The following is a 20062-nucleotide window of genomic DNA, read 5'->3' on the forward strand; positions in this document are numbered from 1 at the left end:
CAGCCGCAATCTCTGCATTTCACGATTTGATAGGGGGCTTGTCTGTCGGGAAACACCGTGTGGTGTCACAATTTTTAAAAGGTGCAAATCGTCTACGTCCAGGCAGGTGTTTGAGGGCCCCATCTTGGGACCTTCCCTTGGTATTGAGGTCTTTGACCACAGCCCCATACAAGCCATTGGGGCAAGCTGATCTTAAATTTTTAACACAGAAGACGGTGTTTTTACTGGCCTTAAGCTCCACCAAGAGGGTGAGCGAGCTGCACACACTCTCTGTGAGTGCTGAGTGCATAAAGTGGAAGCCTGAAGATGTAGCGTGTCGCTTTGGCCGAATCCATTCTTCCTCCCCAAATTGCTAAATCCTCAGTCAATTAATATGACTATTGAACTGGAGGCATTTCACCCTGAGCCAGCCTGTCAGGCAGGAGTGGCTCTTAACACATTATGCCCAGTCAGGGCTTTGAGGGCCTATGTGGATCGTACACAGCAGCTAAGACGTGATCACACACAGCTTTTTGTATGCTATGGAGCTAAGCAGCTGGGTCACCCAGTCTCGAAACAGCGTGTGTCCCACTGGTTAGTGGACACTATTGCCCGAGCTTATGCCGGGAGGGGTTTCCCAGTTCCTGAGGGCCTGGTGGCTCACTCCACACGTAGCATGGCCACCTCGTGGGCAGCTTTGAAAGGGGTTGTTCTTGCTGACATTTGTGCGGCAGCATCCTGGAGTACTCCATGTACTTTCGCCAGGTTTTATAGAGTCAATGTGACATCCACCACGGTCGGTGCCACTGTTCTCATGACGGCTGCCAAGCAGACTAGTGAAGAGGGATCCTCGGTTCCTCGCAACATTGTCGGTACTAGTCATCCGTAGTAAGACTGTGGTGACGGTCAGAGAGAGGTCGAAATAGATCGTAAGTTATGACCATAACTATGGATCTATGAGACCGAACGATGACCGTCACCCTCCTTTGTCGCTCGGAACAAACCGAAGCGTCCAGGCAAGGAGGAAGAGCCATGTCCTGGCATCCGCTTTATGCAGCAGGACCTGCCTCCAGTCAGTCACATGTGACAATTTTGATATAAGGGTCTCGTGACAGGTAGCTGAATGGCATCATTCGTAGTAAGACCGTGGTGACGGTCACCGTTCGGTCTCATAGATCCATAGTTATGGTCATAACTTATGATACAATGACAAATTCAAGGTCTCAAAAGGTTAATGCTAGCCTAGAAATCTAGACGCACCCTAGCGGCAGCAAATTACATTTGATACATTAGAGTGCAACGGTTTGGCTTGAATACCCTGCTACTTGAAAACAAATAAGATGGATGTTGCTGTTGGCGAACAGTGTGACACGAGTTAAGCTTTTATTAAGTCGGCAAAAGTTTGAACTAGCCAACTAGCTCCGCTGGTGGGAAACGCATGGGACTCATAGCGCTGTCCTATTGCGTGCAGAGGGAATGTGAAAGACAACCAATTATCCCGCCCCTCGGACTGAGCACTGCGAACGGTAAGTGCCCAGACCCTACATTTTAATGTGGGTCTGGCTCGTCAGGCTAGGTTAATGCTTCTTTCAAAAAAACTCACCAGAAGTCGTTATTTAAGGGGTTATTTTTTAAACATTTCTTCTGGGGGAGCATGCCCCCAGGGGGGGCCATTTCACATCTGTACCTAGGGGCCCACTGGCTGATAATCGTCTGTCCATGTGTGCGCACCTTTTGCTACATAGTGCAGAAGTTTTACGCACTTATTTTAGTAAATGGTGCACTCATCTTAGTAAATAGTGCACTTACTTTATTCAATTCAACACTAATTGTACAACAATTAAAATGAGCACATGATTTTGCACACAAGCGAAACATTTTAGTGAGTGAGTGTCCCCCCCCCAGCCCCCCCTGCCAAAATCTCACTCCAAGCTGAGCTCAAAACTTGAGAACCCAACCCTGCTAGGCTGCCTACAGAGATGCGTTTTTTTGACGGCCTGCTTATGGGGCAGACAGCTAGCGGATCGTTAGGAAAGATTAGATGAATGTGATCATTTATGTTTGGGCCTGAAATCGCTGATACAACCTTTAAGGCCGTTCATGAGTAAATCAGTGGATTCAGCTGGTTGGTTTCTTTAAAAGTTGACTTGCACCATGGGACAGGTATGCAGCAGAGGTGAGGCTGGTTTGTTTGACTCTCAGCGCTCTCGGGAAGGCTGTTCCGGTCTGTGTGGTGATCTTCCGGGTGGCAGCCGGTTTTGGGATTCCCCTCCAAACACTTTGGAGCTACAGTGTGCCGTCTAACCTCCACTGTGGTTGTATGATGTTATCGCCAGCGTCGCCATCCTTTGCTTGCTGCTGTTTTGCCTCTGTTTGTCTTTCCTCATTGATTTACATGTCTGTTGTCATTGTATCTTACTGTTATTTCTTTCGCATGATTTTGGGAAGCTTTAAGTAGGCACATATGCAGGCATAGTTAGGCCTGCCCGCTGTGTAATTCCACAGCCTAGTCTACAGGCCTCCTATTGATGCTGGGCTTCTCAAAGCAGTTGTGCCTGTCTGTTGTTTATTTGAATTTGTCATTTGGATGGCAATCCACTCCCTTATTGTGTGAATGTCTTTGATTTAGTTTCTATTTGTATTCATTGTGGTAACGGGAAAGTCAGTCAGCTCTATAAGGGTCAGCCTGTGTCATCCGGGCCTACTGGTGTGATTACTGTTGTAAGAGCCAAATGCTGTGTTGTGTCTATTGTTTTTTGTTCCTTTGTCTAACACTGGGTGGCGTATGTCTTAGGTATAAAGGTAGCAAATACACATTTTGTTGGCAGGTGTCTGACCCGGAAGGGCAAAGGGTTTTTGACCGCTTGCGCGCGGCACGTTGTATTGCTACTGATGGAAACTATGGACTGTATTGGAATAAATGGACCACTTTGGATTATCAGCATCAACCGTTGTCTTCTGCGTTTGTTTAGCACAGGGCAATCAAGTGACCGTAGCACTCATAACACCTAGCGCGTCAGCCAGGCCTTCCCCGGGTTCAGGCACCTCAGTAGTTCGGTATGAGACCGAACTCCTTTAACAACTGTTGTTGTCTGTACTTTTTCGTTGTCTGTTGTGGTTTGTTTTGCAGGAGTAGAGGGTGCTGCAGGGGAAGCTGGTCACCTGGTGTTGGTGGGAGTCTTTAGCTTGTAGTGCATGTGTGGCTTCACTGTGTGTTTTCAGTACTGTTCACCTGTGTGGGTTGCGGTGGTTGCTGTCTCCTATATCCACGTGTGATCCTGACATCCCTCGCTTCAGGATAGCCTTCCTCCCTATGGTAAGCCCCCCTTCCTCCTGTCTAATTAATTGTCTTGTCTTATGTTTTGTTACATTCCCACACAATGGGGCACAAAGTTGTACATTTTTAATAATAAATTAATATTTTTTTAGTCTTGTGTTACAGCTCTTTCCTTCCAGTCTAGGTTTCTCTTAATTTGTTCCCCATCCTCTGTGCTTAAATAAAAACATTTCATTTTGTGAAACTCTGTCTCCGTCTCATGCCTGAACCTGTGAGCCTGTTGAGCCTGTTCCCTGATTTTGATACTAGGGTGGCGTAGTCAGCTACTAAATTAAACTTCTTGCCAGTTCTTGTTAACGCCACATTTTGTATTGGCAGTAAGCGTTTTGTGTGCTGCTTGTGCGCCTCACGTTTTACCGAGGCACCATGAGTGCCTCGAATTGAAAAAAAGTTCAATTCAAAGCGGACACACGCCCGACGTCATTCACGTTTTTATGAAAACATAGTGCACCTTGTGTTTTATAAGCAGCAAAGCACATCCTATCTAATGGGCCCCTAAAACATTCATTTGTCTTGTAAGCGGAACCAAAGTTTCTCAGGCACCGTTGTGGTACAACAAAGGACCTACAGTACAAACTTGTGCTTTTATTGGATAGTCGCGTCATGTTCAACTGATTAATTTGCATAAAGATGGCCATCGCCCAAGGGGGCAGGCGAATTCCCGGAAGATGAAACACCAATGGAGGCTGGAGGGTCCATCTCTTCGCTAACCCCCATAGAAGCCCATTCATTTAGGATCTTTTTGAAATCCCATAACTTGTAACATATATCCTGTGCCAACATTGTAGAACTGTATTATCTACATAAACAATACAAGGCAAAACAGACTCAACAACCTCGTACGTTAAGTTGGGTTCCCGTAAGAAGAATATTTAGCATGTCCGGTTGTAGGGAAACAAACTCTTTCTGTTGCACCGTAGGTAGATAACTGTGCACGATCTGATATCACCAAGTAACTAACAGTCCAGGATCAATAACGAAGTTATTTGCCCTGGATTAACATTACAACCAACCAATAAGTGGCAAGTTTGGATTGTGATGTGATTAAAAGTGCGACGTGAAGGTGAAAAAAACAGGCTCCCGCCAATTTCACATTTCAGAGCTACTAGCCGTGCATCGCAGACAAGTGGATTCTTCACTGTGTGATTCTTGATTCTTTACAATCGTGCCTTACAGGTAAGAGCCTATTTCCAAGAGTTTTAAGCACTCAAAACGATTATTTGCCTCTTGAACGTTTTCAAAACCATTATAGAGTTAATGTGTCTAAAAACAATCTAATAATGATATCTAGCATAACTAGGTAGTGTGTTAGCTGTTCTAAATTTGGAAAAGGTTGAGCTACCAAGTCTGATATTGATACGAAAAAAAATATTAGTGCCCAGTTATATCTCTTAACATGATGGAATGTCTGTCATTAGGCTGTAGGCTAAGCACTTTGATCCTATGAAAAACAGGCTACCTAGCATGACCAGCTAGTGCAATAGCAGACTTGTGGTGGTATGAACTAGCCTAAAGGTAGCTTACTACTAAAATGTTCAAGCTAATAGCCAGTGTGAGTCTGTAGACATGTTTGCATAAATAACATTACAGACAAAACTCCTTAGCAATGTGTGTTTTAATCAAACTTTATGGCATTAGCAACGCATGCACGCGATGCTACAATTAGCTGCAAGTCTCCCGCCTCACATGAAAGTGGTGGTGTTGGGGGGCAATTTATTTCTGACAGACAGAAATATCACACCTTCATTGATAGCAGTGGAGGTGATGAAAGTGAATTTGAATTGAAACGGATAAGCAATAAAAAATAAAAAGCGTTAGTCCAGGAGCATCACAGAATCACATTTATCTTGTGGTATCGCAAAATGTTAGCCCAGGACCATCACAGAGTGACATTGATCCTGGACTGTTGTTTATTGTTAGTCCTGGACAATCACAGCCACAGTTTTTCTATGCTGTCATTAAGTGTTGATCCAGGACCATCACAGAGTGACATTCATCCTGGACTGTTGTTTATTGTTAGTCCTGGACAATCACAACCACAGTTATTCTATGCTGTCATTAAGTGTTGATCCAGGACCACCAGCATTATGTTTAGCCTGGGCCCACATATGACAGTGACATTCATCCTTACTTTGTCCACACCTTATTTTAATCATTTGAATCTATGTTTCAGAAAACTGGGAAACCTTTCAGGATGCCTGGTAAGTGTGAAAGGCTGCGTGATAAAAAAGTGTCATCATTAGTTTATTTCAAATTATGTCAAATTAAAGATATCCTTTTCCTTTTTATTAGATAACCTTGTTGGAACGGTTGGACCTCACACTATCTATGTGTCTAGTCTGAAGAATCTTTTCGAGGACGCATATATTTCAGATGAGGTTCCAACTAATTTTCAGCCATGTGTCTATATGTTAATGTAGATGCATGGAAATTATGTCACATATGATTTTAAGTTTTAAAACCAGATAAATTGCTACTTTTACTATTTGAAAAAATATGTAAATACAACATTAAAAGCTGGAGGGGGGGGCATGGTAGAATTTGCCTATTAACCTACTAGTGCTGTTCAGCAAACAATGTACAGCAAATTTTGGGTTCAAAGAGTAATTTGAAAGAAAATCATTGGAATGCATGCAGGAATTTGAATTGATCTAACTATGTTTCTTCAACAGGTGATCGATTCTTTCCTTTTTCTGCTCTGCAAGGTATTATTATTAATACTGAGCATTTAATTATCAGTACTCATGAGGCAGATGCAGGATGTGATAATATACTTTGGCTAAGTTTTTAAATGTAATCTCACTATTTCTGTGTTTTTGTTTGACGCAGGACTCTCCAGGTACCATTAATGTACCAAGCCACATAATGACCAAAATCTCGGAGGGTTCTTCTAGAGCCAGAAACTCCTACTTTTTGAAGGTGTGTGTGTGTATTTTCTTAATGTGCAGTAGGTCAGCAGACTTGGGCTTACTATACCTATTGTGGTCATTTAAATTTTGACGTTTTTAACTTCTTCTTTCTCTCCTGTTAGATGAACATCTTCCAGAAGTATGTCGTGGGAGCCATGCTGGAGAACAGCAACCATTGGACTCTTTTTGTAAGTGCTCTGCTGCTTGCTCTTTTTCACATGCTTTCGGTGCTAAAAAACTGTTGAAATTTGGAATCTGTAAAACTCACAATGTTCTCTGCTCTAGTATGCAGGCATAGAACGGAGAATTGTAGTTTATATGAACTCCTTCGGAGAGTCCAAAGCCAAGGAACAGGATATCCTGAACAACTGGAGGTGATATCCGCAAACAGTGGCAACCTATTTTTTACCTGATTAACACTATACTGGGGTCCATTTCCCTAATGCATAGTTCCTAACTATGATGCACCTTCTGTGGTAGCCGAGTTACAGTTATAACTCCTTGAATCTATACAAAATAACTACCTCATTATCTTTTCTCCATTCTGACCAGCTCATTTGCTGCAGCGAGGGGCTGTGATGGGCCCTGGGAGATTGTTAATGTCCAGCATCCAATGCAGACAGATGGACACTCTTGTGGTGTCCATGTCATTCTGGTAATTTTTGTTGATATTGCATTGCATTGTTGCACTAAATCAGTGATTATTTTTGTCAACATAGCACTCACTATATTTCTTCAGTGCCCTCATCACATACTGTACATATTCAAACCTGGAAGCTACTTATAAGTACAGTTCAATCTTCCGGAACATTTAGCATGTCTGCTGGAGAAGGTTTTGGTCACAAGCTTATTTCTCTAATCTTTAGGCCACTTTGTTCTTCATTCCCCAGTATGCACAAGCGCTCTTACATGGTGGGGCAGTTGAGCAGGGCATTGTGAAGGACTTTGGATGGGAGATGTCCGAAATACGAGCACAGCTGTGCCATGATCTTTTCAGGTCATTAGGTAAAGTATTTCAGTTATCTAACATTATACATAGTATACATAGTAAATGGGATAGATTTGTTTATGCTTTTACTTAAAGTCCCACTGCGGCAAAAGTCGAGTTTGTAACTGTATTCCACATCTGTTCTGTTCTATGTAGCTCTGTCGAATATTTGGGCACTGACACCTGATATTCTTAATGTGCATAAAAAGATGATTCAAATGACACCAAATAAGTTTGCTATAGGCTATTTACTTCCACCTTTGACTTCCACCTTCGCTTTTAGGACTATAAAGGCCTAAAAATAACCTTTTTTTTTGTAATGCCCACTATGCTTTACCACCAACACATTCTGATGATGTGAGTACACACAGGATGAGGAAGAAACCCTGAATACAAATCATGTTAATTTATGGTATACATGAAATTGGTTAACCATCAGCATGGTTTCTATGTATTAACTTTAAATTAGTTTCATCTGTAGACAGGACACAAAAGTGCAGCGACTGCCGGCGGATAATGCGATCTGAAACAAAGGTGAAGTATACCATGTAACCATTTATGGGAATAATCTTTATTGGGGCAGTTTAAAAATCATGTTTGAGTGTAACTATCATTTGTTTGACCTATTCTCCGTTCTCACTTTGCTTCGAGTACCCTTATTTCGTCCCTACACCAGGGGTATTCAATTACTTAAGCCCTCCTCAAGCAATGGCCCGGAGCATCATAATATTTGAATGATTAACATGCCTGTATAGGCTATCTGTCTATCTATCTATCTATCTATCTATCTTTTTTATTTATCTATCTATATCAAAGTCCTTTTAGGCAAGTCCCTCCACTCGGCGGCGATATCTCAATGCTTTTTGGGGACTTATCGGGCATCTATTCGGCAGAAATGCGCATGGCTTCACAACACCAACTTTGCTCCAGCTGCGAGATCACAACACATGATTGGCACAATGTCTTCACAACACACCACATGATTGGCTCAATGTATTCACATGTCCACGTTTTGCTGCGGAAGGGGTGGGATATGTGTAGACAGACTAACCCAATGCATTTCTATAGAGGATTTTCTGAGTGCTGTGTCTCTTTATTAGAAAGTCTCGGTCTATATATCCGGCTATTGGGAGTAAAACAGAGTAGCCTGAGCTATTTTAAGATCTTAACGTGAACTTGAAATAAGATTTAAGCTGAGACAAGGAGGGATATTCCACAGCTGGTTCCTTGAACCCATCCATCAACAACTTTAAATGTTTTTTGTAAGGTATCACCAATATCAATTTAATGTTACAGATGTGTGGCTACATACTGTACATTCTTAAAATGGTTCTGGTCTAGAATATCTATTGAAAACTTCACAATGTGTTTTTAGAGCGTGATCTGCAGGGGACCTGATGGCTATTTTTAGAAGGTGCGCTGGGGGCGCCTCATAGCCGTTCTGCGGGCTACCTGGTGCCCGCGGGCACTGTGTTGGAGACCACTGTGTTATAGCCTACGAAACATTTAGCGCAGCTGTGAAAATCTGTAGTGAAAATCTCAATATGGTCCGGGTCCGGATAGGATCGATCACGTCAGGGTCCGGGTACGGACCCAGACCGCGGCCCGCCAATTGAAGACCCCTGATGTACACCATGTAGGAATGACAATTAACACACCTTCCTAAATTTAAAAACCTTAATCCTTAAAGTGTAACTTTATTAGTATTTGACAACTTTCTTTTCATTTAAGGTCAAGTGTGATGGCTGTGCTGCCTACAGGCATGCACGCTGTGCAACAAAAGTGTGTCCTATTTGCGCCTATTGTAAAGGTGAGTACATATTCTGTTCAACAATTTATCACTCTAATTTTACTTAGTATAAAACTTTTTTAACATTAACAGATGATTGATAACTGCATGTGAACTGATTGTGAACTTAGTTGTACTGAACTTGAATTCATGATTCTAAAATGCTACAGAGCACTTACATTCATCTTTATACTTCAGAGATCAGAAAAAATTTAGCAGACAAGGGACAGATTTTTGGGAGTATATGGGGAGAAGACATGGAAGAAGAAGGAAGGAAAGGAAGGAGGAAGGAAGATATGTTAGGAGATGAAGGGGGAGAAGATCAGGGAAAGGGAAACCTTGAGGGCAGTGACAGCAAGGACGAAGACCAGGGCAGGGTCCAGGAAATGGAGGAAGAAGAACAGGGACAGGTCCAGGAAAAGGAGGAAGAAGAACAGGGACAGGTCCAGGAAAAGGAGGAAGAAGAACAGGGACTGGCCCAGGAAAAGGAGGACGGCCAGAGACTGGCCCAGGAAAAGGAGGAGCAAGGCAGTATTGCAGTCCCTGGTCGCCTAGCGGTCACGGGGGCCAAAAAAAAAATGTACAAAATGACTCCGGCGGAAATACAGCGAAGAATTAAAGGTGAAAACATGTCGGCCAATGTCTTCAGGAGTCTTATTGGGGTAGGTTTTCATGAAATGTCTGTAGTGCCAATTTATATTCCTAATCACATTGAGGATAAGTAAGTATAAGTATATATACTCTTGTGATCCTGTGAGGGAAATTTGGTCTCTGCATTTATCCCAATCTGTGAATTAGTGAAACACTCTCCGCACACCGTGAACCACACACTAATCCCGGTGCAGTGAGCTGCCTGCAACAACAGTGGCTCGTGGAACAGTGAGGGGTTAGGTGCCTTGCTCAAGGGCACTTCAGCCGTGCCTACTGATCGGGGTTCGAACAGGCAACCCTCCGGTTCCAAGTCCGAAGCGCTAACCAGTAGGCCACGGCTGCCTCAACCCACTATACAGTTGCCAGTGAAATTATTCAACCCCCTCTTGATATTGTTTAACTATTTTTTTTTTTCAAGAAACAGTGTACCTGACCCAATTTAGACCGCACTATATAAAACAAGATGTGGTTTAACTAAATTCAACCCAAAATGGCTCCAACAAGCTTCTTCAAATTACCACTGTGCTGCCAAATCCTACAAAGATAGGGACTCTTTTTTTACTTTTAAGCTATAGATTCAAAAAGAAATAGAGTCCTTACAATTTTCAATTTCATTCTCTTTCTAGGGAAGAAGGGCAAACCTGCCTCCAGTGGTACTGCAGCAGCCACCAAAAAAGAAAACAAAAACGACAATTTTCAGCTGTCTTACAGAGGGAGAGGCCATGGACTTGGCGGATGGGTTTGCAGGGAGCCTGGTCCACAATGTCAATTCAGCTGACATCTGTCAGGGTGTCACTGAAGACATGGCAGACAAAACAAAGTAAGTATTATGATCCAATCACAGTATTATAGTTCGTCAAGTCTGAAGTATCACCTCAATGCACCTGTCTGTACTGTATATCATCACATTGCACTTTTCTGCTTATTTGCACCTCTGGTTAGACGCAAACTGCATTTTGTTGTCTTTGTACTTGTACTCTTCACAATCAATGGCAATGAAGTTGAATCTAACCTAAACTAATCTTTGACAGTGAATGGAAACTTCAGTCATTTGCATTTATCATCATCTGATTCTAGGCACTACACTGATGCCAAACCTGATTTACATTTACAAGGCGGGATGTGATAAAAGCATGGATAATTGTTTTTTGTGATTGTTGTGATATTAAAAAAAAAGGTTTGAGCTTAGCTAAAGTTCTTAGATGATAAAAGCGGCCCTTCACCACACTGCTCACTAGTTTACTAAAATTTAAAGAACTATCAACTAGGACACCAATATTTTTAACTACAGTTTGCAGATATGCAGAAAGGAGGCCTAGTGTGCTGATTGAGCTGTTAATGATGCTGGGGTAGCCAAATTAATATCACTTCAGTTCGGTCATTGAGTTGTAGAAAAGTGTATAATGTTAGTTTGGCTTTTCATTGATTCACTCGTCTGCCAAAATTGTTTTTAAAATATGTCTAAATATGTAATAGCCAAAAATGGATGCATGTGATTTAGTTTATTTTTTAATCGATTCACAGCCCTAGTTTTAAACCATATGCCATACCATAGGTCTTATAATAATTTGTTGTTTTGCTGTGATTGATGTTTTTTTTTCACAGACAGACTCTGATGAAGATGATCCAAAACGCCAAAATGTACGATTGCGACTCTGCTTTTAGTTTAGAGACCCATTCGTTCGGACCAGCTGCACTGGTCCATGTTCTTTCCGTGCTGTGCGCGAAATTGGATCAATTGAATGTTTAGTCCCAAAATGTAAAAAAAAAAAAATACTAAACAGAATGATGTCGTTGTTGTTCATGATGCAGACTTTTTAGTTTCTAAATAAAAACATATTCTTCATTCTGAGTTTCTTTTTTTTAAATAATTTCATACATTTACATGTATGGGCAAATTGAACACACAATAACACTGTCTAATCAGTTCAAGTAGTTCATTGTCGTGCTACTCCAACGGAATTACCGGTATAAGTAATAATAATGGGGTGTGATGAAATAGTGTGTGTAGGGAGGGGGTATGGTATAATGGTTAGGCTAGCCTACAGAAAATCTAATTAACCAAATTGTGTGATATAATGACTTTTTAAATGTATGCCTACAATGGTTTATTAAGGAAACATATAGTGATTTATATGGTCAGTCATAATGTTCAATTTAATGAATAGTAAGGGAATTTGCACCATAGCCAATGCAGACAAAATTCCATATCTGCTGTGAGTCATGTCAGCTGGCGCAGGCGCAATCTATTATTTAATAATGTGCGTTCTACATAGACTGAAAGGAAACAAGCCCCCCCCCCCCCGTATTCTCCATAAAGATTAGTCAATTATGTACCTACTTCCTTCTGACATTCTCTAAATGACTTACGCCTACTGGTTGTGTGGGGTGTAATGGTGTGTGTGTTGGGGGGTGTAAAGATGACACAGAACACGCACGATAATTTGTGTTCTAGACACATGCTTTATTAGTACTCTCATTCATGTTATACTGAATCAAACAATTTTTAATCTCATACAGAATCAGAACCAACTTCACCGTCATAACAGAGTTCATAGCTTAACCAACTCTTGTTTTATTATACACCCCTGAGGTCAGATCAGGCCCGGATCTGGGCAACATCCGCTACAAGTAACAGCGGAGACAGTCTTTCATCACATATCATCATCAATATGCACACATGATTATACTGTAAGAGCATTAGACAGTATCTTTTGCCTGTTGCACTACAAGGGTTTGGTTTAGAATTGCCCTGACCCCCATTACTGCTTAGAGAATCTGAGGCGTTTATGTTTAAATGTTGAGCTTCTCAATCGCTTTTTGAGAGGGTAATCAGGGGTTTCCACTGTCTTCGCTGGTGTTTCAGCTTTGCAAGACAAAGTGCCTGAACCCATAGTACCTTTTCGACTTGGAAATAATGGTCTGATTTTAAGGGTTCTGTCAACAACATTAATGGGATATGGGACATTGATGTGACCTTGACTCTCTGCCTGTACAACATGGCTATGTAGTCTGTCTATCATATCTTCAATGCGATTGGGAATGTTTGTCCAACAGCTAACAATCCGCGTGACATTCATTAATTTTTCAACACTTGTCAACTCAGTAGTACTGCTCCCCATGGTTGGCACAGAAACTCCTGCACTGTCTGAATTGCTTTGCACCAATTTATCTGTGTTTAGATTATCCATAGTACTAGTGCTAAATATGGTTGGCCCAGGGACATCTGCACTGTCTGAATGACTTTGCACTGATTTCTCTGTGATTAGATTGCCAATTGTAGTGCTTCCAGTGGTTGGCAATGGGACATACAGAGTGTCAGAATTACTTTGATCAAATCCTCTGTTTTTTTCTGGTGAAGTACAATGAATGAATGTGCATTTATTCTTTATACGTCCAGCAAATTGCAAATTTTGGATGATTGTAAAGTAATCCTCAGCTTTTCCCAGAAGCACTTGAATGAGGTCATCGATGCGCCTGTTTCTGGAGCCGCCGAGAAACTGGTACTTCAGCCTGTGGAAAAATCTGAAGAACAATATTTATAAAACAATAATTATACTGATTGCTATCAATGCTAGACACCTGTTAAATACACAGTAGGATATGTATGGCTAATAACTTAGTATGTATAGCATGTAAGGTTGGGCAAAAATGACATTTTTACCGCTCAATCACATTATTCGTTTCCGAATCCAAGTGGTTGAAGCAACGTCCATAATTTGACCACATGTGCCCAATATCCTCCCAGTGCCTTTTGAAGTAATGGCACACAGCTGGGTACTGTTTAAATTCATGACAGAACTTCTCTGATGTGGCTTTGTATTCAGCAACCTCCAAGAAATATGAAAAACACAAGTTTACATGGTACATGAATCACATCATTTTCAAATACATTAGTGGATGTAGTATGCTGTAACATGATGAAGATATGTCAAAATACTACAAATAAGCTATGTACAGTACACCTAAAACATGCCTAGAATTTCAACTCACAACATATCGCTATAGCCTACTTCACCATAGTAATGCCTATATTATCAAGTCCACGCATGCACAGACCTACTTACAATACACTTACAGTTTTACAAGCCTTGAGTTTGCAAAAAAAAGATATTATGCAATCTCTGATCTTAACATTGGAGGGTCCATGCACACTAGAGTCCGTTTTGGATAGCCATCTTTCAACTGCCTGTTGATTAAGGGAAACAATTAGACAATGGAGGACACTGACTAAATCTGAGAGTGTAAAGAAAAGCTATTGCAATATGCAGTGGACTTAAAAATGATCTACCTGCAAGACGTGATACCAGCACAAAAGGATGGCAGACTCTGGGAAAGTACTTGATAATGCATTGATTTCAGCATAGTCCTTGTCAACCATGAATGCCCTAAAAGGAAGGTTATGGCAAAATGGGTGTGACCAAAACTCAGTGCATGGTGGGGGTGTAGGTTCCAATACAGTATAAATTTAAAAAAAAATGAACTTGGACACCATACACAGCCAATGTAAAGATGTGCCCAACAGGCTTACGTTTTTAGATTAGTAAAGATACTAGAGAGGCATGAGCCAGGTCATTGACACGAGAACCGTCACACAATTGCAACATGCACACATAAAACAAAACACTGATTTCGGTTTACCTTGGAGGGCACAAGAACTGCTTCCTCAGTTGTGCAAGAGCTTTCTCCAGAGTGTTTTGGCATTCGTTGCTAACAATGGCATATGCCACCGGAACTCCTCGTCCATGATCATCCCTTACAAGGAGTGTGAGCAGAGGAAAGTCATACTGATTGACACAGTGAGTGGTGTCCACAAACACAAGCTTATCTAAGTTTGACTTCATCATCGGTGTCTGAAGAAGAATAATCAGCTCCTGATATGACGTGTATGGCTGGTAAAATAACACAGGCTCTTGCATTGCCCCAGTCAATAAACATTCAACACTCTGGTTGTCATTAGAATTGAAGTGTTTCCTTCTCGTGACAGTTGTTCTCACATTGTCAATATCACGTGGAGTGACAAAGTACATTCTATCATGAACGTTACTGTGTCCTTGATTTCTGGCCCACTTGTGACACTCGGTTAATATTATGTCTGGTTTTGTTCCAAGGGAAAGGAGCTCTTCTATTTTAATTTTCAGCTCAGGGGCCATACAGTTTGAGTGTACATCCCCAGGATCGCTGGTGCTATGGTTAGTATGGTGGTCATATACACGCTGTACAATTACTGTGTAACCTTCCCAATCAGTGCTGACTTTGAATGAGACATAAGCCTTGCAGCCTACAGATCGGTAACTTTTCGGCTTTGGATGTCCAAACCGAAGACAATTAAATTTGAAATAATTTTTTTCCTGGTCTTTCTTTGAGGTGCAATTGAATGTGCTGTATTGTCCATCCAGGTTTTTCAGTTTGCCCATTACAATGGTATGAATATCTTTCTGTTGACGTGGTATGACACAAACATCTAGTTTTAGCTTTCCTGGATCCACCTTTTCCTTTCTCTTCATTGATAACTGCTTTTTTAATAATATCCTCCATCTCTGAAAGAAAATAACACATGCTTTTAACCTCCACAGACTTTACTCACAATACTTTCCATTATACAGTTAATAAATAACCCAGCAGCTAAAACTAACCTAACTGGGCATTTGAAATTAACCAAACTTAAGCCAAGTGCCCTGATAGGTTAGCTTTAGGTGCTGGAAAAATGTAGTTTTTGCTATATAGACAGCACTTGTGACCTTGAACAACAGGGCTATAGATCGCATAATGCCAGAGTTATGATTTAATGGCAGCAATTACTCTGGGACTGTAATGCTGTGATTGTCCTGGGCTACCACTTAAATGTACACTATTCAGGTTTAGGTATCTTTACAGACTGTATAGTTCCCTCTAGAGTCACAATGCATTTATATGTTACTCTGCTACTGTAAATAGCAAAGTTCTTCCGACATATATCCCTCCCTACACAATGCAAATGCTTTTGTTGTGGAGGTGAAGGATTAACTACAGGCAAAAACTATCTCCAAAGAGCTTTATATACTGACAAGGTATGTTTTACGATTCTTGCTAGATTTGGCGGGGCACTGGTTTTGGAAGTTGCACAGCTGGTTTCTCGGTAGGGACCCACTAGGCCTATGCTGTACAGCTATGCTAGGTGAACAATTCGCCTATGACAAGTTTGTTTACCATCAAATTGCCTTCATGAAGGTAAAAATATGGCATAACGGTGCATAATCTTGCACGAAGGTCAAGAATAAAAATGACCTTGACTTTACAAACGCTCTATGACAGTCCAGGATAAATGTAATGCTGGTGGTCCTGGATCAACACTTAATGACAGCAAAGATTAACTGTGGGTGTGATTGTCCAGGACTAACAATAAACAACAGTCCAGGATGAATGTCACTCTGTGATGGTCCTGGATCAACACTTAATGACAGCATAGAATAACTGTGGCTGTGATTGTCCAGGACTAACAATAAACAACAGTCCAGGATGAATGTCACTCTGTGATGGTCCTGGATCAACACTTAATGACAGCATAGAATAACTGTGGCTGTAATTGTCCAGGACTAACAATAAACAACAGTCCAGGATTAATGTCACTCTGAGATGGCCCTGGATCGATCAACACGTAATGACAGCATAGAATAACTGTGGCTGTGATTGTCCAGGACTAACAATAAACAACAGTCCAGGATCAATGTAATGCTGTGATGGTCCTGGATCAACACTTAATGACAGCATAGAATAACTGTGGCTGTAATTGTCCAGGACTAACAATAAACAATAGTCCAGGATGAATGTCACTCTGTGATGGTCCTGGATCAACACTTAATGACAGCATAGAATAACTGTGGCTGTAATTGTCCAGGACTAACAATAAACAACAGTCCAGGATTAATGTCACTCTGAGATGGCCCTGGATCAACACGTAATGACAGCATAGAATAACTGGCTGTGATTGTCCAGGACTAACAATAAACAACAGTCCAGGATCAATGTCACTCTGTGATGGTCCTGGATCAACACTTAATGACAGCATAGAATAACTGTGGCTGTAATTGTCCAGGACTAACAATAAACAACAGTCCAGGATTAATGTCACTCTGAGATGGCCCTGGATCAACACGTAATGACAGCATAGAATAACTGTGGCTGTGATTGTCCAGGACTAACAATAAACAACAGTCCAGGATCAATGTAATGCTGTGATGGTCCTGGATCAACACTTAATGACACCATAGAATAACTGTGGCTGTAATTGTCCAGGACTAACAATAAACAATAGTCCAGGATGAATGTCACTCTGTGATGGTCCTGGATCAACACTTAATGACAGCATAGAATAACTGTGGCTGTGATTGTCCAGGACTAACAATAAACAACAGTCCAGGATCAATGTAATGCTGTGATGGTCCTGGATCAACACTTAATGACAGCATAGAATAACTGTGGCTGTAATTGTCCAGGACTAACAATAAACAATAGTCCAGGATGAATGTCACTCTGTGATGGTCCTGGATCAACACTTAATGACAGCATAGAATAACTGTGGCTGTGATTGTCCAGGACTAACAATAAACAACAGTCCAGGATCAATGTAATGCTGTGATGGTCCTGGATCAACACTTAATGACAGCATAGAATGACTGTGGCTGTGATTGTCCAGGACTAACAATAAACAACAGTCCAGGATGAATGTCACTCTGTGATGGTCCTGGGCTAACATTTTGCGATACCACAGGATAAATGTGATTCTGTGATGCCCCCTGGACTAACGCTTTATTTTTAATTGCTTATCTGTTTCAATTCAAATTCACTTTCATCACCTCCACTGCTATCAATGAAGGTGTGGCATTTCTGTCTGTCAGAAATAAATTGCCCCCCAACACCACCACTTTCATGTGAGGCAGGAGACTTGCAGCTAATTGTAGCATCGCATATGCATATATGCGTTGCTAATGCCATAACGTTTGATTAAAACACACATTGCTAAGGAGTTTTGTCTGTAATGTTATTTATGCAAACATGTCTACAGACTCACACTGGCTTAGCTTGAACATTTTAGTAGTAAGCTACCTTTAGGCTAGTTCATACCACCACAAGTCTGCTATTGCACTAGCTGGTCATGCTAGGTAGCCTGTTTTTCATAGGATCAAAGTGCTTACAGCCTAATGACAGACATTCCATCATGTTAAGAGATATAACTGGGCACTAATATTTTATTTCTTATCAATATCAGACTTGGTAACTCAATTTTTTCCAATTGTATAACAGCTAGCACACTACCTAGTTATGCTAGATATCATTATTAGATTGTTTTTAGACACATTAACTCTATAATGGTTTTGAAAACGTTCAAGAGGCAAATAATCGTTTTGACATCATATAACCTAATGTCAGACATTACACTTCCCCCCATTACAAAATCAAACCCATGCCCCCCAAATTAGTGCTTAAAACTCTTGGAAATAGGCTATCTTACCTTTAAGGCACGATTGTAAAGAATCACACAGTGAAGAATCCACTTGTCTGCGATGGCTAAGTAGATCTGAAATTTGAAATTGGCGGAAGCCTGTTTTTTTCACCTTCACGTCGCATTTTTTATGACATCACAATCCAAACTTGCCACTGATTGGTTGGTTGTAATGTTAATCCAGGGCAAATAACTTCGTTATTGATCCTGGACTGTTAGTTACTTGGTGATATCAGATCCTGCAGATAACTGTATTGTTTGGATAAGAAGCTCAGTTCAGCCAGCACCGAAACTCCAATGGAAAAGCTATGTAGCCTACAAGACCATTGTATGTTAAGGTAAAGTATTACATAGAGGCAATTAAACCTAATTAAAAAACAAAACAAAAAAAAACGAATCATTTCAGAGGTTTTCGATGGATTGACAGTAGGCTAGTTCGGAAAAGTGAAAAGATTATCTAACTTTTTTTTACCATTGACTGTGCTTGAAGATGATCATGTCTGGTAGTTTCAACATGAACACAACTTGATATCACTTGTGATGATGATGATGTTAATAATAATAACTAAATAAATGTTTAAGCAAGGTGCCCAAATGAAGCAAGGTGCCCACCGGATGACCCCAATGACATAGCTTACTCTTCTTTTCACCTTAGAGACCTTAGAGTCTGCGAGAGCAGGGGCGCAAGAAAACTCACAGACTGACCTCCTGGTAATGACCCTTGCAATGGACATGACACCAAATGAAGGAAGTGGCAAGACTCTTGAGAAAGCAGCAGCTGGACATGTTCTTCAGACTTGCGTGTGTGGATGATTGAAAAGTAACATCAACCCATGGTCTTAAGGTACATCAAGGATGGAAGAAATGCCTGAAACCCACCAACCCAGGTCCCCGGATAGACCGGATTCTGTCAAGGAGAAGGTTAAATCAGTCGGATGAAACTCAGCGGCAGGAAGAAACCCACAGTCCGCAGAGAATCAGCCCCCTAGGGAATAAGGAGGAAGCCTTAGGCAGAACCACCTGGGTTGGTTCCTGGGAGGGCAGGGTTCCGACTCATTCCAAAAACGCCTCTGTGGCACAAAGCAACATCAGTGCAGAAGAGACAGCTAGTGGTAGAAGAAGTCAGGAGACAGGAGAAGGGAGAGCGATATGCCATAGCCGTCTCAATGGCCAAGCAAGGGAGATGGACTAACTGGGATGGCCTGGAGAAGAAAAAGCTCAGCTGGCATGATATCTGGCAGATGGAGGGAGCGCAACTGAGTTTTGTCATCAGAGCCACATACGACCTGCTACCCTCCCCCCAAAATGTTCCCTGTGTCAAGTACCTGCATCCCTAAGGCACATTCTATCAGGGTGTACTACAAGTCTCACCCAAGGGCGCTATACTTGGCAGCATGACCAAGTACTCTGAGAGCTTGCATCAATACTGGAACAGAAGCGATCCACCACAAACAACCTCCCACAAACATCAGCAGGACAGGTCAACTTCAGAAATTTTGTACCAGCTGGCCAACATCAAGAGCATCACATAACACCTAAGGATGTACTGTAAGCATCCTGCAATCAACGCGGGATTGGAAATTGGAAGTGGACCTTAATAAGAAGCTTGTGTTTCTGGCTCTGGATCAAGCGTAAGGACCCCAACTGGGCAGCTAGGTAGAGACAGATGGTATGCGGTCGGGCTTAGGCCCGACTCAGGGAGAAGGACGCCCCTGCCATGCAGAGCCCATTAGTGATATGGAGGGTATGGCATGGAGGGGGATGTACCTGGGATGCTGGGTACACCGTTGAGCCTTCCGGAGACGTTGTGAGCTTCAATCAATGAAACATCGATGAAGCAAGGTGCCCACCTGATGACCCTAATGACAGCTTACCCTCCATTTCACCACTCCACACCAACTGCTACTGTCCAACTAAAGGGATTGAA

At 41.7% G+C, this 20062-nt stretch overlaps 1 protein-coding gene and 1 long non-coding RNA gene across 3 annotated transcripts; one reads left to right on the forward strand and one right to left on the reverse strand.

Moving 5' to 3' along the window:
- The first annotated feature begins 4255 nt into the window (after nucleotides 1-4255).
- LOC143106851 (uncharacterized) lies at nucleotides 4256-11490 on the forward strand. Its single transcript, XM_076271327.1, has 13 exons — nucleotides 4256-4492; nucleotides 5490-5517; nucleotides 5609-5694; nucleotides 5989-6021; nucleotides 6146-6235; nucleotides 6348-6413; nucleotides 6511-6599; nucleotides 6778-6880; nucleotides 7116-7230; nucleotides 7695-7747; nucleotides 8945-9023; nucleotides 10280-10473; nucleotides 11259-11490. Exons 2-12 carry the CDS (start codon nucleotides 5511-5513, stop codon nucleotides 10429-10431), a joined length of 873 nt encoding a protein of 290 aa, XP_076127442.1. The 5' UTR covers nucleotides 4256-4492; nucleotides 5490-5510; the 3' UTR covers nucleotides 10432-10473; nucleotides 11259-11490.
- Nucleotides 11491-13347: 1857 nt separating this feature from the next.
- LOC143106377 (uncharacterized) lies at nucleotides 13348-14458 on the reverse strand. 2 transcript variants are annotated; one of them, XR_012983676.1, is made up of 4 exons: nucleotides 14295-14458; nucleotides 13945-14041; nucleotides 13732-13842; nucleotides 13348-13484 (listed from the first exon to the last, which is right to left on the reverse strand). It is a non-coding gene; the product is annotated as an uncharacterized LOC143106377 (long non-coding RNA). The 2 variants fall into 2 exon arrangements; XR_012983675.1 differs by having other exon boundaries at nucleotides 13348-13842.
- Nucleotides 14459-20062: the final 5604 nt, after the last annotated feature.

This window comes from Alosa pseudoharengus, unplaced genomic scaffold (assembly GCF_046254945.1).
Source record: "Alosa pseudoharengus isolate Yale_2024_CS ecotype anadromous, Long Island Sound unplaced genomic scaffold, YU_APseudo_1.1 YU_APseudo_1.1_scf_6, whole genome shotgun sequence".
Taxonomy (NCBI): domain Eukaryota; kingdom Metazoa; phylum Chordata; class Actinopteri; order Clupeiformes; family Clupeidae; genus Alosa; species Alosa pseudoharengus.

Bases quoted from the DNA above. Each gene is read 5' to 3' on its own strand.
- LOC143106851 (XM_076271327.1), top strand. The intron at 6,022-6,145 runs GTATTATTATTA...TGTTTGACGCAG, and splicing joins TCCTTTTTCTGCTCTGCAAG to GACTCTCCAGGTACCATTAA. The intron at 6,414-6,510 runs GTAAGTGCTCTG...TCTCTGCTCTAG, and splicing joins GCAACCATTGGACTCTTTTT to TATGCAGGCATAGAACGGAG.